This window comes from Orbicella franksi, chromosome 2 (genome assembly GCF_964199315.1).
Source record: "Orbicella franksi chromosome 2, jaOrbFran1.1, whole genome shotgun sequence".
Lineage (NCBI taxonomy): Eukaryota > Metazoa > Cnidaria > Anthozoa > Scleractinia > Merulinidae > Orbicella > Orbicella franksi.
This window is the reverse complement of record NC_138146.1, coordinates 20391531-20409416: the sequence shown is the minus strand read 5'-3', so window position 1 is coordinate 20409416 and position 17886 is coordinate 20391531. Positions and strand designations below refer to the sequence as shown.

The 17886-nt window shown below is 39.5% G+C and overlaps 1 protein-coding gene across 3 annotated transcripts in view; it reads right to left on the bottom strand.

The window, feature by feature from the left end:
- LOC145478553 (signal recognition particle subunit SRP72-like) overlaps nucleotides 1–17886 on the bottom strand; it is a 35397-nt gene that overhangs the window by 12851 nt on the left and 4660 nt on the right. The window contains exons 5-22 of one of the 3 annotated variants that reach the window (XM_081456610.1): nucleotides 17737–17814; nucleotides 16966–17077; nucleotides 16209–16240; nucleotides 15669–15793; nucleotides 15171–15228; nucleotides 14867–14998; nucleotides 14393–14521; nucleotides 13570–13642; nucleotides 10158–10222; nucleotides 9356–9451; nucleotides 9176–9285; nucleotides 8643–8720; nucleotides 8171–8323; nucleotides 7636–7679; nucleotides 6853–6966; nucleotides 6513–6549; nucleotides 3478–5813; nucleotides 1349–1898 (exon numbers count right to left, since the gene is read on the bottom strand). In XM_081456610.1, the coding sequence (XP_081312736.1) occupies nucleotides 5654–5813; nucleotides 6513–6549; nucleotides 6853–6966; nucleotides 7636–7679; nucleotides 8171–8323; nucleotides 8643–8720; nucleotides 9176–9285; nucleotides 9356–9451; nucleotides 10158–10222; nucleotides 13570–13642; nucleotides 14393–14521; nucleotides 14867–14998; nucleotides 15171–15228; nucleotides 15669–15793; nucleotides 16209–16240; nucleotides 16966–17077; nucleotides 17737–17814 (1596 nt within the window). In that variant the 3' untranslated portion in view covers nucleotides 1349–1898; nucleotides 3478–5653. Of the gene's footprint in view, nucleotides 1–1348; nucleotides 1899–3477; nucleotides 5814–6512; nucleotides 6550–6852; nucleotides 6967–7635; nucleotides 7680–8170; nucleotides 8324–8642; nucleotides 8721–9175; nucleotides 9286–9355; nucleotides 9452–10157; nucleotides 10223–13569; nucleotides 13643–14392; nucleotides 14522–14866; nucleotides 14999–15170; nucleotides 15229–15668; nucleotides 15794–16208; nucleotides 16241–16965; nucleotides 17078–17736; nucleotides 17815–17886 lie in introns of those variants that run through there. The other 2 variants (XM_081456611.1, XM_081456613.1) reach the window with 2 other exon arrangements.

Sequence of the window (17886 nt, the reverse complement as noted above, 5' to 3'; positions counted from 1 at the left end):
CTCCTTCATTAGTCTTTGGTGTAAGCCATAAATTACATATTCAGTTTTGCTTATATTCAGTAAAAGCTTAATATTTTCTTGCATCCACGAAGAAATACGGTTGATGTCAGTGTTAAGGCTTGCTTTTAGCTCAATAGCAGTTTTAGTGGCAAAAAAATAGCACTGTATCATCAGCATACAGCAGAACTTGTGAGAGACAAATACAGGAGGGCAATCATTTATGTACATGTATAACATAAAGAGCAGGGCCCCCAAAATTGGTCCTTGAAGGATGGCAGAAGTTATATCCAGGGGTGAAGAGAGAACTTTGTCGACCTCTACGTTGGGAATGACCTTGCAAGTGGAAAACCAAAGAATAGTCTTGTCACAAATGTCATAACTCTGAAGCTTGTTTAGAAGGATATGGTGGTCTGTCGTATTGAATGCCTTCTTCAGGTCAGTGAAGACCGCCCCAGTGAGAAGACCATTATCTATGTTTCTACAGATTTCATCCACAAAAAAGGTGACAGCTGTTTCAGTGGAGAAATTCCTGCAGAAGCCAGATTGACAGGGCGACAAAAGATTGTTAGCATTTAAATAACCAAACAATTGATGATAGGTCGACTTTCTCAGCGATTTTGGAAATCACTGGTAGAATAGAAATTGGTCGATAACTATCCATTTCTTCCCTGTTAACGGACTTGAATAACGGCACAACTCTTGAAGTCTTCCAGTCGGCTGGCACCACTCCAGTTGAAAAGGAAAGGTTAATTATGTGAGTCAAGCATTCCAAAATAACTGCCGCTCCGTCCTTAAGCAAGCGTGCTGGAATATTGTCTAGTCCAGTAGCTTTGTTCGTTTTTCGCTTTCAAAACAAACTGTAAACAACTTCAGGTCTTACTAGACTTAGCTCGAAGGTTTTGTTTGTAAAAGGAGCTTGAGTACTTAGCAACCAAAGAACTGAGAAATCAAACAACTGAGGCCTAGCTTTAACATTCAGGGTGACTCCATAAGTGCTAAACTCTTTGTTTAGCTTGCAGCATATTTTTATGTTACCTTTCTTTTTAATGAACTATTGTTTTTCTTGTATCTATAGAATATTCATACTCAGTCTGTTTTTTTTACCTGATAATGACGTCCAAGAAGGTCGAAACAAACTGTAATTTTTAAAAATTTCTTAAATGTTTTTAAGAAAAGTTTTTTTGCAATTTTTCGTCGCTAAATGCTATAAAAAGTCCCTTCTTTTTAATTATTACTGTTATGGTATTAATTTATGGCAACTCCCATTCTGCTATTTGTCTATGCTGTCTGTCAATCTAAAGTAGAGGCAAACATGGAGCACTAAAACAAACACAGATATAATAAACACCTTAATTTTTGATCGGTGTCTCAACTTCATTCGTTTTCATCTTCTGCGTTTCGCCAATGACTGGTAGTTTTGGGAATTGCGTGTGAGTTTTCTCTGTGTGTTTGTGGCTCCATCTACTTGTCCACCCCTCTGTCTGTCTCATTTTGATTGTCCAGCTCTGTCTTTGTCGGTATAACTTGCTTGGTGGCGAAGAGATATGTCTTTCCTGCCAGCTGAGCTTGCGAAAGAGGCAGGAAACGAAGTTCTCTCACACTGAATGGGGACCTGGGTACGAATCAGGATGTCAGTTTCCTGCCATGGACACATTCGAAACCGAGCAGAATGTCAGGTGAACAAATCGACTCTTACTACAGGAAGGGAGCAGATAGTTCTCAATCCAGTTTTTTTCTCAAATTGCATTGAGAACTATCTACTCCCTTCCCCTGGTAACAGTCAATTTGTTCACCCAGCATTCCACTTGGCCTTCAAATGTGTCCATGGCAGGTCCTGGCAGCATCTTGTCCAAGTCCAGATGGCTAGCTGGCTTCGATTCAGAGCTTTGTAGCATACACTATGGAGATGAATTTAGCTTGGAATTTAAAAGGAGCACTTAACCCTCTCCTATTATTCTGCATAAGAATTGAGGTGACTGACATGCTTTCAATGCATTTTTTTTTGTGCTTGGAGTGCTGGGCAGTCCAAAATGGACTGACTTTTTCTTAGGAGTGAAAAACCAAAAATGCATAACTCGCTTAAAAGGCTTTGGATCAAGCTGAGAAGCGAGATGACAACACAAAAGACAACAAGGCAGTGAGGTAAGTCAATTTTATGGGTAACCCGAAAACACGGTCCCCCGGTCCATGGATCACCACTATGTACCGGGTCTATAGACGACCCTATGAAGGGCCAAGGAATACTTCTACCGACCCCCTCTACGGACCACCCCCAAAATAGAATAAAAATAATAAAATTAATGAAGATTTCACTTACGGGCTGTCCAACAGATCACTCGTGTTGGTGAAATTTGGAATGTTACATTGTCCAAATGTAACAGACTTGGGTTCAAGCTCAGGAGCAAGTTGTATCATTACACACATTGCCATTACCTTTGCTGTGGCTATACATGAAAGACTGGGAAGCCTCCAGGAAGTCTCGAAATTTGTGCTCCTTCCCCTCCGCCTGCTTGTGCAGCCCATTCTCCCATGGGTTTGTGAATTAGTTCCAGGCTTTGCAATTTGCTCAGCGGAGATACATGTTGTAAAACAAGCGAACAACCTAAAAACACATCTCCGTAACCACATTGAGCCACGAATGTAAGGTAACAACTTTCCTTCTTTTAGCCATCACCATCTCCTTATGCCGAAAACAGCTTTTAGATATCATTTGGGGGTTTTCAAAAACCTAAGTTTGTTACATTTGCACAGCATAACGCTTGCCATTTCACTGACACAAGTAATCTATTAGACAACCCATAAGTGAAATCATTATTTATTATTGTTATTCTGTTTTTGGGGTGGTCCGTAGAGGGGCGCTGCAGGGGTAGTCCATGGACTGGACCATAGGGTAGTCCGCAGACCCAGTCCGTAGTGGGGGTCCGTGGACCGGGGGTCAGTGTTTTCGGGTTACCCAATCTTATTGCCAAAATATCACAATTTCAGCTATAATATTGATTACTGTTTTTGCATTAGGAAACAAACATAAGAATAGATAGCAATTGGCGGTTGATATCGATTGAATCAATAGATTTCCGATATTGATTTTTATCAATTGACTACTACAGGTATAAATTCTGAACAATGGGAGGCTGGATAAACATTTTGTGATCAGTGGTTCCAGAACAAAAATAAGCAAGGAACAGCAGCTTACAACTTTAAATATTACTCATTTGGAAAATTATTTTTAGGGGTAGTCCACTTTAGGGTAGTACATTTGGGTACTCCATTGGGGCAGTCCATGGACTGGGGGTCAGTGTACTGTCTGCTCATCACATAATCTTAAACATGGCCAACATGGCGACCGTTGCTTAAGCTTATGTTTTAGTGTAATAAAGGTCTCTAAAGAAAGGCAAACATGTTTCTCAGAAATCCCTTTTGTGTAATTTACGAGGAAAAGTACAAGAAAAACACTATAAGCTTACAAGTAAATATTACCTCGCAAGAAGATCCGGAAACGTTGAGTGCCAAAAGTAGAGCTTAACGTTGTTAACCAGTGTTAACTCCACACACAACTTGTCTGCCCAAAGACCTCCACTATGACAATATTGAAAATTTTCGAGGTAACCTCGTTGAATTAGCTTATTTCCTTTGCTCCAGAGTTGCTTCAAAACGATATCACACGATTTCTTCAGTTTTTCGCCATTGACCCGCTCTCTCACAGGACGAAATGAATATTTCATGTAAGCCTGGGCGGAGGGAGCGAGAACACGCGCGCGGACAAAGACACGCGAGGAAAGAAACGCTTGGAGGCGCAGGGTAGACTTACTTCCGCTGGGAAATGCGTTCTCCTAACGGGCATGATTTTTTGTTCTCTCTAAGAACGAAAATAAATATGACTGATTCAAGAATAGGTCACATAAATATCTTGGCAATATTTTAAAGACAGATACGGCTCTTCCGCACGGTGCTTTTCCCTTGGGAAGGGTGGAAAACGCGCCTGGGGACGAGGCTGGTCCAATAGTCGTTCTTTCAGTCGAGGAGTGCCGTATATGATCAAGGTTGCACTGTGCTGTTCCTTGCCCATGTGGTTTTACCTAGCAGTCAAACTGTTAGGCCGAGTTCTAAACTCGTGAGCCTTGTGTGTGTGTTTTGTTTGGTTTGAAAAGTCAAAGCCACCTCCCAAACTCTTGCGCGCTTGCAATTGAAGCTCATGGTGTCTTTATAGTCCTTGATCATGAACGTTTCGCTAAACATTTTCAGTCGTGTTTTAAATTTCCAATTATAAAAAGTAATTTATTGAACTAGCTTGTTCGGTCCGTATTGGAGAAGTATTGGCCGAGTTCTTTTCTGGCGAGTAGCTGGAAAAAAAAGGAAAATAAATAAATAAATAAAAGAATGAGACCAATATGAACCTCTTACCGACCGAGCGCGAGAGCCGTACTGGGGAATATTGGCCCGAGGTAGTAGCAAAACGGTTGGAACGCAGCGAGGTCTGTACAAAAACGAGCGAGGGCCAATATTCCCCAGTACGCCTTTAGGACTGTTTCGATGGAAACGGTCCGTATCGCAAAATTCCGACCAAGAAAGAACCAATCAGAATGCTCGGATTTACCTCAGGATACGGACAGAGCAAGCCAGTAGTTAAATAGCATTTATTCAACAATCAGACAGCGAGCTTGAGTTTTCTATGAGCGAATAGTCAACAAGGCGTAGTCAGGTTGACCATCGCTTATTGAAAAAGAGGGCGAGAGGTCGATTTTAGTAAACACTTCAAGTGTGGCATACCATGGAATATATCCCACGAGTCACTTGCAATTTCTTGGTATCGGCGAGTGTCTATATCAAGAAAATACAAGTGACAAGTGGAATATAATCCATGGCACACCACTCGAAAGCGCTGCACAACTATTTTGTACCATGCCTTATAGTTCACCACTAAATTTTCTCCGATTCTTAATGGTTTAAACTGATCACGTGACGCGATAGTGTTCATCTGCGGAGAGACACTATCAGCCCATAGTGCCAGTCCGAGGGAAATACTCGGATGGATAGTACTCGTCCGTGGAATATTTCTGTAAACAAGCGGGCTTATAGAAAATAAACAAATTGAATTTACATTAAGAGGGTTTTTGTTTGTTTTCTTTTTCAGATTTTACGTTTGGCTTTCACGGCTTTCATCTAAAAGAGTTCATAGTTCCTCGACAGAAACTCTCTATTGTTTAAATAGAAAATACAGTGGCCAACACAATCAATGCGACATACGCGCAGTGCACGCTGGGAGGGTTGGGTGTAATACCGTCCAGTATTTCTGTATGGCCTTTCTGTATTCTGATTGACTGTATTTTCTATCAGCCGAGAATCAACTCTGTCAAGCTAGGTAATTGGGTTCAAACAATGATACCGTTTGAGTTGTTTCAATACTTGTCATTTTACAAGAATGTTTTGTCTGAATTTAAACATCTACTTTGCGTTGTCCTCATAGCGCACTTTCGGAAGTTATCTTTATCAGTTCGTCTGGAATGCTGTCGTTGCTTAGAATGAAAAACAAGTGATGGACTTATTATTAATTATGGGTCTCAAGTTAAAAGCTAAACAAAAAGATCTGCTGAAATTCCGATTGTTTATTGCAAGACTAATCAGTCTGTTACAAGGATTGCAAACACTGATCTCTTCACCAGCCTCCTTTCTTCTTCTTGGGTCGCTGTTTCTTTTTGGCGGCCTGTGGCTGTTGTTGCCGGGGTGGTACCACACTGGCGGCACTCCCCCCTGCGGAGGGTGTACCCGGCGGGGATGCGGGCTTGGGACTGCCGGGTGTTTTAGGGCTGGACGACCTACGGAACGCAAAATAGAAAATAAGACATTTGTTAGAAATGCCGCAGGTTGTTCAACTGAATACTAAAACTAACTCATTTAGTCTACAAGTTTACATGAAGTTTCTAAATATAATAAAGAGAGGTATTGTTAGCTTCGTATTTTTCTCTCTTGCCCTGTTTAAAATAAGCTTACTCGTGAAGCTTCGTGTCGTCAAGAACTAAGAACCTTTCACATTTCCGATGATTTCGAAGCAATCAGTTAACATTTCAACTTATGTTCCAGCAATAAGTCAGTATTGCAGATATCCATATATAAACATTGTTATCGGTTTTAAAAAGCGTCATTAAATTTTGACCAGTTTTCAGCTATCAATTTATCCCAAACCCCGACCCTAGCACGTATTTCAACGAGTGCTGATAGTATCGGATGTTCCACTGTTATGCCATTTTACCATATTAAGTCAAGAGAACGCTCAAAATAAGCCAGTACTGCACTGTAGATTCATATTTGTTTTCGTCATTCGCACGTGGCTTATGCAATCGGTACGATTTTCGGATGATGCAGGATGTATTTCAAAAACTAGTAGCCGAAATACTAGAAAATTGGATAATAGCATAATAACATATCCCTTATTCTGTGGTTAAATAAAAAGTTCGCGCGAACATTTTGCTTATTGCTCGACTAAGGATTGTTTAGGCGAGTGCTATTACACTTACGCCTCTGTTGGGGCAGCAGCACCTTGTGTTCCTTTACCTGTAATGAAATAAACACAAATTGTTAATAAGATCTAATACATTCGAAATATTCAAAACCCTGGCCACAAGCGGACATTTTCTGACTGAGACTGTGAGTGAGTCAGCGAGTATGTTGCTGTTTTTTAATATACTTTTACCATATTAGTAACCTACAACGGGAATGCGAGAGATCTTAAAAGAGAGTCGAGTGAGTGATGAGAGATCTTTACTACAAGGTCCTTTACTTCAAGGTACTACAAGGGCTTGTTGTACGTGGCCCATGTTAGCACTAAACCGGCCCTACGGCAGTATTGATACCCACCTACTGCAGCACCCTTCTTCTGTCTCTTGCCTTTATAGTAAGTTCGCTCTCTTTTCGGTATCCACCGCTCGGGGTCTGGATCGACTTCGCTATTGTAGTTCTTCGGCAGTTTACCTGAATAAATCAAACAAAGTCACATTATGAGCATAGTTAATGAGATAACAAATTAAAATCACACACACGATGACTGCAAAACAAATATTTTCCAGTTCATTTGGGAAACAAGTGCCATATTTGGCAAATCGTCGTCAAAGCACAGAGCAGCAGTAGACGCGCTACAGTCCTCGAGGAGCGAACAGGTTGAACAGGTTGAACAGGTTGAACAGGTTGAACAGGTTGAATAAAGTTCATTGGGGCGCCGGCTTTTTGCTTTCCAATAAAGGACGTAAACTCTAAAAATACTAAGCATGTCAGCATGATGTAATAGGGCTACCTCCTGTTAACTAGCGACTTCAGTGAGAAAAATCTTGTACTCGGCCAATTCTCGGAGACGGGATTTCGCCTGTATAGGTAATCGTATAAATGCAATTGTTATTAATGATTTACACTACGAGGAGACTCTTTCAATATCACTTGTAGTGTAAATCATTACCAGTTGCATTCATACGATTACCTAGATGACTTAGATATTACCAACGCTTGCACGCCTGTTTATCTACACTGCAGTGCAAATTAAAAATTAAGGATAAATTGGTCTGCTCTCGGCCAATCACAGTGAAGTAATTCGGTACTTGTTCAAGTCTTTCGTTCACTATTAGTCTAAACATCGGTATTTACACGTACCTCTTTTTCGTTTTCTTTTTCTTCTTTTCACAACGAGGTCTTTCCTGTCAGTCGCAAGCAACCACAAAGTTAAAACGTGCATATTACATGAAATTAAACTCAACCTCATTCCTGAAGAACAGAGACCATGGAAACGAGGATGGAAAAAACTTTTCACTTAACTTTCAAAATGATAATTGTGATTACTTAAGTCTAAGCTACATAGAAAAATGGTTCATAAACTTCTTCAACATGGTCCGACCAATCACTGCAAACTTGCTGTTTTTTCAACCAATCAGGGGTGAAGCGGACACCAGGGAAAGCGCTGCTTATGCGCGATTTCCCGCGCTTGGCGCCGGTTGCAGTTTTATTCGGACTCGAGTTTTGATTGGTTCATTGCATCGTTAGTGTCTATTGTGATTGGTCAGATACCGTACGTAACTTTAAGTTTGGCTCTCTGGCTGTCACCTCTGGTCCATGCCACAAGAATGAAAAATTTTAGAGACTGATATTAATTTAGTGTTTTTTTATTCTGCTAATAATCGTTACTACTAACGTCAAATCTTCCATTTCTGTATCGCCACCCTCTTGCTTAACTTTTGCTCGACCATATCGCGATCCCATGGTACTGAGGGACATCTCCAATTCATCCACGGCTACAGGTGTACTCTGGGAAGTCGTGTCTAGCGGTGCAAGTTTTTCGCTGTAGCTGTGTGATAACTACAGTTAAGGCAAAGCAAAGCAATAACCTTTTGAGAGTTTGTGGTTAATTTCGGATTAAAAATCGTTTAATTTCAAGAGTGAGCAATGGGGAAAATGAATTGCCTCAAAGGTGCATTCAGAGGTTTTCGATCCTTCCTGTCCAATCACTATAAAGCGTTAGTAGACGTGAGTACTGTGATAGTTATCACGCCAGCATGGTTGCTTAACAGCTACACTTGCAAAAAGCGTGGCGGTGGTCTATTTCCCGCCGAAAAAAGGGTGACGGGTTGAGATTACTTTAACGTAATAATATAACAAAAGGATACTGCTCTGCTTTCTTTAGATTTAAACGAGAATACGCCTTGATAAGTTGAGCTAATGTTTTCACATCTCGTGGATCTTCCCTGAGAAAAAAAAGCAAATAGAAGACAAGCATTATTTGTAGGTAAAGTCTGCATACGAGCCAAGTAGCCCATCAGGCTGGAGCTTATCCTGGTTTCTGTAGCATGAAGCGACCAGGAGTATTTCTACTTCCCCTGGATAGGATGCTAGTCCATCGCAGGGTTACCCCCAGCATTAAATTTATACACCTGGGTGGACAGAGGCACTGTGAGAGTAAAGTGTCTTGCCCAAGAACACAACATAATGTCCCCAGTCAGGGCTCGAACACCGACCGCTCGATCCGGAAGCGAGCGCACTAACCGCGAGGCCACCACGTCTCCACAGCATTGTTAGACTTAGTAACTCCAAATAAAAGAACTGACAATGCGCACGACAGCGCTGAGTAAATAGGGATAATTCATACGATGCACAAGCACTACATCCCTCCTCAGTGTAAAAGACAAGGAATTTCACGTACTTGTGTAGTTTCTCCAGCATATCCACCGCCTCTTTGGCTTTGCCGTGTTGCAATTTATACGCCACATTTTCTCTCATCAATGAAAGTACTTCAGACTGTCGCATAAGTTCCTGCAACAGAAATGGGGCTTCAAATTAGGACAATTTCCAACGGGAGGGTGTACGAGTCAAACCTACTGACCTTGTTCTTCTGTGCATGTTCCACAGCGTCATCAAGCACTTCAACAGCAGTATTGACGTCACCAAGATGGGAGTATAACGTCACCAGAGCAGACACCTGATCATGAGATAACACAAACGATATGCTCAGATGAAGTTTGGATGGTTTGTTGATGGTCAGTGGGGAGAATGGAGAACAGGCTCTTGCCACTTAAAAATACGCAGATCACTCTTTCCCTCCCAGAATCGAACCTGAATCCGAAAAAAGCAGTTCCTAAGTTTAGTTTTGTGTAAAAAATATGAAAGTGTCAATTGATTCAAATACTACTGAGTATAATAACTCTGTTGTGCTGTTCGCCCTGACCAACACCATTGCCAAATGATCTAGTACATTTAAGCTAACAACTAACACACATCTAAGTTGACAACAGAAGGTGGTGATTCAAATGGCTTCACACCACTTGCAGTGGTACTTATTGTATTTATTTATTACAATTTAATGGCAAAATATGTAAAAAGTACGTCTATATATGTGAAAAAAGGTGAGAAAAAGAATCTATAACATAAGCCATTAAGAGGTCTATGAAAGAGTCCTGGGACCCCATCCAAGATAGGATACCTAAATATGTAGAAATAAAAAACATGAAACCTAACAAAAAAAAAGTCATGAAAAACATTGACGCATCACGTATCCCGCACGTATTCACTATCGTTAAAGATTTAACTGATATTTGAAAACTCTCATTTTTTTTTGAACATTTGCTAGCAACTGTTTATAGTAAGTTGTGTCATAATTGCAAACCTTACTTTATATAATAACTTACCACGCCTGGTTTGTATGCCAGGTCTTTAACTGAGCGTAGTGTGGTACAGGCACTGCGAATGTTTCCTATATGATGACAAGATCAGAAACTCAGAGAATAGTACAGTTTCAAGTAATGAATGAAGGACCATGAAAGAACTCACTTAAGGACGGTGCCTAGTAAATACAAAGGTTTTTGCGCCAGGTTAGGAACACGCGGAAAAAGTAGATCTTTCCAAGGGCTATTGGAATCCAAAAAGAAACATAGGCACGCAAGGTGTGCAAGAGTTATTTTTTTTTGTAAAGTGACGGAGATAAGAGCATTCATGGAGCTGTTTACAGTAATGATTTGGTTAATTTGACAAGTTTTTTTGGTTGCGATGTACAGCAGGAAAGACACTGGGAATTTATGATGTACATGCGATGTTACATCGGTCATGGTAAGATAGCTAAATAGTAAGCCATAAAATGTTTGACTGAACAAACTACAGTAATCTGACACGTCTCCAGATTAATGTAGATACCATCTTATTTTCTAACAGGCAATTTGATTCGTTCTTTGATACAACCCACACTGTAATTCGTGTGACACACGCACATGCATAACTTCCTCACTCACCGATCACATAGCCCTTCCAACCACCAAGCGATATTTTTGCTCAAAAATACTCAAGTTAATTAAGAGACCTTTTCGCATTTTATACGAGTCGTAAGTTTACCCTTTTCAGACAACACAACACTTCACCGAAAATAGAAAGAAAGAGAAAAAAACCACTCTGACACTTTGAAAGTCTGATTTAATTAAATTAAACTTTAACTTGGTACCATGCAGTCTTCAAAGAACATTTGAGCAGTTTTCATACTTTTTACCTTTAAAAATATCGGACTGAAATGAATGTCATCAAATAAAACTATTAAACTGCTACTGCAGAGAAGTAAAGACCGTCCAGAAATGAAAGCTTCTTTTTTGTTTAATATCCTGGATATAATAGCCGATAACTTGTCAGTTCTAATTGAATTTACTCCCATATAAAAAACAAAAGTGTTAAGTTACCATTTGTAACTAAAGATAGCAATACATCTCGTGGGAAAGAGTGGTGACGATTCGTCCGCTCTAATTGAATTTACTCCCTTGTGAAAAACAAGAGTGTCAAATTACCCTTTGTAAATAAAAAATAAAAGTATCTCGTTATATTTGCATGCACCAAGAACAAAACAATCGTTACCTGTACTTACTATCGTAAACGTTAGAACTGTTTCAAATATAAATAGTCTCGTCTCCTCTAAAACATGTCCTAAGAACTAGAAGCGACGATTCATGATCTCTAATTGAATTTACTCCTTGTGAAAAACAAAAGTATCAAGTTACCTTTGTAACTAAAAATGAAAATATCTCGGCCATTTGCATACTACTAACTCACGAACTGTTTCAAACTTCAAGGCTCATCTCGTTCATAACTAAAATCCTCAGCCTAACCCACAGAAAATGTCGAAGTACCCCTATATATGAATACTTCCTCCTCTTTTATAGAAGAATAAATATGGCCGTTCTGAACTGTATCGGGATCAAATCTTCTCACATACCGTTTACCTTTACAGCAAGAAATTTGATTGGCTGTTTTTAGTAGATCCAATCTGATTGGTGTGATATACATACATCACTCACTCACTCACTCACTCACTCATCCATTGACCCGTCAATAACATACCCGACGCGCCGACTAAGAGGTATTTTTTACAAAAAAATAACTCAAAAATGGGGGTAGCCACGTATTTTTTCGAGATAATTAGCCTTGAGTCTCAACAAAAATGCTGACATCAGCATTTTTCTGAAAAAGAAGGAAAGCGTATTTCTCCACAGATTTCCTTAGAATTCGCCTTTACATACAGAAAAGCAGACACATTTAAAAAGATCTTTAAACTACATGGCAAATGGTGACATAAAAACCATTTTTGGCATGTTTTTAACCACAAAATCGTTGCAACAGCGCTTTTAGCGTCTCTGACAGCCTTCCTATGGTTCAGCTAAAATACAGTCTAAATACCTTTTGCTCACAACCAGAAACTAATCACGTGTTGAATAGGCCTGCCACTTCCATTTCATGACATAGAATGTAGGGGTAACCATGCGTTTTTTAAAGTTATTCATCTTTTTTGAAAACTTTACGGTGCCCGTTACATTTTTTCCTGTCACCTCCCCAGTAAGTAAGACATTTGCGTATCTCGCACATGTTTTGCACGCGCACTATGCCATCTGCAGGTACATGTTTACAGTTGGATTTCAGTATAATTTTCGACCGATAACAGCTAGTTTTTCAGCTGGAAGACGTTAACAGTTAGAGGTTAGCGATGTGCTGCTATTCTAGTGTTCCTGGTTTAAGTACAAGTTCATTAAACTTGATTTGGTCACAGTGAGAATTTTGCTTTCATTTTAGTCGTGTACTTGGTAGCGTGGTTGACTGCGTCAATGTCAACCCCAGTGCGCGCGCGGCGCTTAAACCATGGCTTGCGTGATGCGCAGAACGTTTGCGCACTAACAAAAGTAGGCACCGTCCTAAAAGGAGCTTGGTCACGGTATTTTAAGTTACTTTGGCAATGGACAACAAAAAAAGACAATAGTTTAGTAAGATAGAAAAACACCAAGGAGATATTAATAAACCATAAGGAAACAAGGATGGTTAAGAATGGAGAAGATTAGCACAGATTACAAACGACGAACTTGAAAAATTTAGGCTAAACTTTTCAAGATGCGCAAACGGTGATGTAGCTCCTTTAATAGCCCACACCATCAAAGACAGTCATTTGAACACAAAGCACACGTGAACAGAATGAGTCATCATCTGATTGAAACCGCAACAAGCAGACTAGAACATGTAAATGAATACTTCTACTATCACAAACTTTGCATTCAGATTCTACAAAAGGGGAACTGCTTGTTTTCAGCTATCAATAATACTGAGTACAAAATGAACGAAGGACCAGGAAGAAATTCACTAAATAGCCTAACCCATCAAGGATAGTCATTTGAACACCAAGTATGAGCGAACAGAATTAGTCAGCATCTGATGGCAAAGACAAGCAGATTAGAGCATGTAAATCAATAATTCTACTCACTCAAACTTTGCACTCAAATTTCTCTCTGATAGGAGGGCTACTTGTATTCAGTATTCAGATATCAATAATACTGAAGTTATTGATTGAAATAATTATTGACCTGTACATGTAAGTTCTCTTCAACATCTGAAAATTTCATGAACATGTGTAACAGTAACAGTAACTTTATCACTGCATAATTCAATTATGCTGTAACAATGTACGCTGACAGTGTACACGGTATACTATAACCTTGTCAAGCAAACGCTTTCTCTTTTGTAATGTTTTCATGTGGTCCTTACAGTGGAATAACCTACACAAAGACAAACCAAACTACCAACCTTGTGCCAAATACAACTGCACCAGTGTGAGTTTAACATTCATAGCAGTGTTATCATGAGAGCCTGCATAATTCTACAAAGCAATCATACAATGATAAAAGATTGTCTCCAGAAACCAACAATCTACAGGAAATATCCTACACATGACTCATCCCCAGTCATTTTGATACAACTTGATACAGTGCGCGGCATGAGTTGAGGTGGGAGTGTAGAGTGACATGGGTAGGGAAATACCACTTGCTCCCTAACCTTGTACTTCTCCCCTTGTGCCGTTCCGCTTGTTGTAAGAAGATGACTGGGGACAAGTCAGATCCTACACAGTTATGCTCTTTTGATTAGTTTACACACAAAAATTAATATGTCAGCCAAGAAAGATTGTGTAATAATGCAACTAACATGCATGCCATTGTTTTCTTCTTCCTTTCACGAGGAAAAAGTCACTTTTTCCAAGTAAAAGGAAATAACTTAGAAGTCTATATGCAGGCTATGGCAAGATAAAGTCTGTATATGAGCCATTTTAGTGGCCCATCAGGGCGGCGCTTATACATTTATCTCCGCTTTGGGTAACGTGAAGCGACAAGGAGTATTTCTACTTCCCCCTGGATAGGATGCTAGTCCATCGCATGGTTACCTACCAGCATTAATAAACCGGTATCCATTTATACACCTTGGTGGAGAGAGGCACTGTGAGAATAACACTCTTCCACTGTCTGCCAAAAAAATGTCTGCATAGAGGACACTAAATGCTTAAGGGAACCCTGATATTGAAATGTCAATTTGAAATGAAAGCTTTTAAGAGTATTATAAACAGTATTGCACATACCTTGAGCAGCTCAACTGCTTTATCAGAATGTTTCTCTCGATGGAGGAGTGAAGCTCTCATCAGGCAAGGAAAATCGCTCTCAGGGTATTTTGTTTCCAGGGTAGATATCAGGCTGCGACAAGCTTCAAGCTGTTTATTGAAAAAAGAATCAAAAAAAAAAAAAACAGATTTACAATCTGCCTTAAGCCTTGCTAGTCATCTTTGCAAAAAGTAGGTGGACTGAATGTAGTACACTTCTCCATGGGTTTGATTTCTGCCACTTTCTTGAATTTGGGGAGGGGTAAAGGTCTGTTCATTTCCCTCAACAGTGGCTGATAATTAAGCAATTTGTGGGGCAGAAGCATATCCAAGGCAACCACAGGCCAAATAACATCTGCAAAGGAGACTTATGTGCAGCATTGTCAGATGATGCATTGCATTACCGAGTCTAGGTATCACAGTCAAAATTATGACAGACTGTTTCACTTAAATCACCTGATTTGTGTAGAAGAGCAGAAGGCATCTGTTAAATGCCATGGTTCGCTGTTGAGTTCCAGTCAGTTTGTGCTCAAGTCCATCTGCAGTTGTTGCTTTAACTTTCTTTTTTGAGTCAAATACATCACGGTCCTAGGATTTATTTCCAAAAAAACACACCATGATCAAATTCCTCTGCAGTCAGTAACAATTTTTTTAACACAGCATTGGCAACTACAGGTACATAACATGTCATTTGATACTCTACGAGAAATGCCATGCCCATCACTGTCATTGGTAGCATTTTAGTATACACACAGCTTACCTTGTTGAGAGTGATGACATTATTGGAAGCAACAGCTGCTAAGGCAAGGTCATTAGGTCTGTTACAAACAAAGAATGATGAACATTTAGTTTGCTTTGCACTGAGTTTTTGGCTGGAAAAAGGCCTGAAAACACATCTGTATATGAGTAGGCATTTGTTCAGTCATTTAAAGAATTTGTATCTGGGTTGTAATAGAATATTATGACACTTAAGTTAGACTTCAAATCTGATACAACAACCAAGGCTATGGTCTATGAAAACTCTTGAGGAGCCCAAAGGTTCCTAACCATGAAATATTGGATGCCCAGTGCTTAAGCTTATATGAAAAAAGTGAGTTTTTCCAGTTGAAAGTCAAAAGTTAGTCAGTTGTGGCACCTGGGCACTTCTAGAGCACAGCCCTGACAACATGTTCTCTGACATGCTGTATACAACTAACTGCTGTATGGATGAACTCAAAGTAACTTTGTTATCATTGAGTTAGGAAGAACATTTACATACTTGGATTTGAGAACTTGATTATAAAGCTTCTGCGCATCGTCATTCTTCCCTTGCAGTTGGTAAGTGTAGGCAAGCTGAGTTCTGACAACACCCATCTCAGATTCAATCTCTTCTTCTGCTACATCCTGAAGTAGTAAACAAGTTTTCCTGTCATTATCATTCTTCTGTACAGAGCCAAAATAGGAACTATATGTCTCTCAATATTTTAGAGCAGTTATGCTTCCAAACTAAACTAAATTATAACATGAGTATAAAACTCAACACTTGCTCCTATGAGGTTTCACATTGAGTTTCTTGAGAATGCTTGAGAATTTAATCACGGGGTCACTCAGAGGAGTGAATTAAAGTGAGATTTTTCAAATAGAATTTATAAAGTTACTGTGCCATGAGTGCATTTATCGTAAAACATTTTAGCACTTATTGCTCAAACTTTGAGCGGCATCCGTCTTAAGTAATATCTCAAGTCAAACTGTAGCTTCAGCCTGAAATTCAAACAGAATGCTGCTGTTGTTGCTAAAAACACCAATAAAGAACACTTACAGGATCATCTTGAAGGCTTCTCTGGCAAAGCTCTGAAAAAGCACAAAGTCATACTTTAGATCAAAACAGTGATGAAAATAATTTTCATTACATTACAGATCACGATTGTGTCCTTTCAAATCGCTAATAGACCTTTCCCACATTCCAACAAACAATGGCACCGAGTCGAGGTCAGGGTGGACAAAATTACAAGAAATGTACGAAAATGTCCACCCCAACCTCGCTCTGGTACTATTGTTCGAAAGCACTGAAGCGGAATGCAGGAAAGGTCTATTGGCTGCATATTAATAACTTGGTCAGATATTAATTATGCAATTTGCATGCACAATAATTAACCCCTGACTGAATGACTCAAACCAGAGGTATGCTATGCATAAAGCAAAAAGTGTGCAAAGCAGATGTTCATTTCATGTTTTATCCAAGTCTGGAGAGGCTATTAAAACAAAGCAAACCATGGATCTGTCTGAGTTGTGATTCTGAAAATGTTTCAAGGCAAACAAGATCTTCCTGACAAAGAGGTTTTAAACAGCCTAAGTCATTTTAGTGCTTGGACGTGATGTCTAAAAATTAGTAAAATTAGTTGCGGATAATTTCATAAACTTGGTGTCTAATGGCAGACTGTTATTTCTAACAATGTAGAATCTGTAGACAGGCAATATATTATTATTGCCTTTGCATGTATGACCGAAACATGTATAAAGAATGTGCATAATATGAACACTGAGAATATTGCATAAAGATGAATTTGTAAGTTTACCTTCTGCTCTCCTTAGTTTTTGTTGAGCAACTTCAACATCACCCTGACCCAGAGAAAGACATGCTGAGTTATAGCACAGCTCGTAAGTGTCTTCTCTCAAACCAGGGTCATCCTGTATAATACAAGTTCTAGATCAGCCAGAATCCAAATGAACAAACCAGTGATGTTTATCAGGGTTTCAACTGAAAGAAACTTGAATGCCAGCCTGCCCTTCAGACAAGCAGCTCTAAAATTTTACTTGGCCTGGGCAAGTCTTAGCTTACTTTGGTTTTTTTTTTAGTTGCCAGATGACTTGACCAGGCCCTTACCCATCGGGCAAGTGAGAATGAGAAGTTACTTGCTTGACACTTGTTCCTGATGACTGGACAGCACTGTTTTCGAGCCCTGATTTATGTCTATAATGATGTAGTAAATACAGTCTAGGAACTTTTACCTTTAGTTATCAGATGTTAATTAATATACAATGTTCATATAGGTCAGTTGAAAGGTAGACAAGTTGAAAGGTATACATGTTAATGTACATGCTGATGGCTACATGAGTGTGGGCATATTGGGAAATCCAAAAAAGTAGCGATTGAAGAAAGTATTTATTGCAGGACTTGCTAAAGTTTGGATAACATGGCTAAGGAGAACAGCTACATCACATAGTACAATTATACCACTAAATACTGACTAAATAAATGTTTTAACTTGCATGCCTACTGATAGCTACTGGGCCAGGCCAATGACAACATTTATGATACTCAACACAATCTGAAATGTGAGTTATACCATCTTAAGTCTGCCCCACTGAGAAGCAGCAGCAATAACAGCAGCAAGGTTGGTTTCTCGTTCGTCTCCATAATCATCCTATAAAAATCAAGCAGAAAATTAAATGGATCAGCACCTTTTTTCTCTTCACAATACCAATAAATGCTAGGT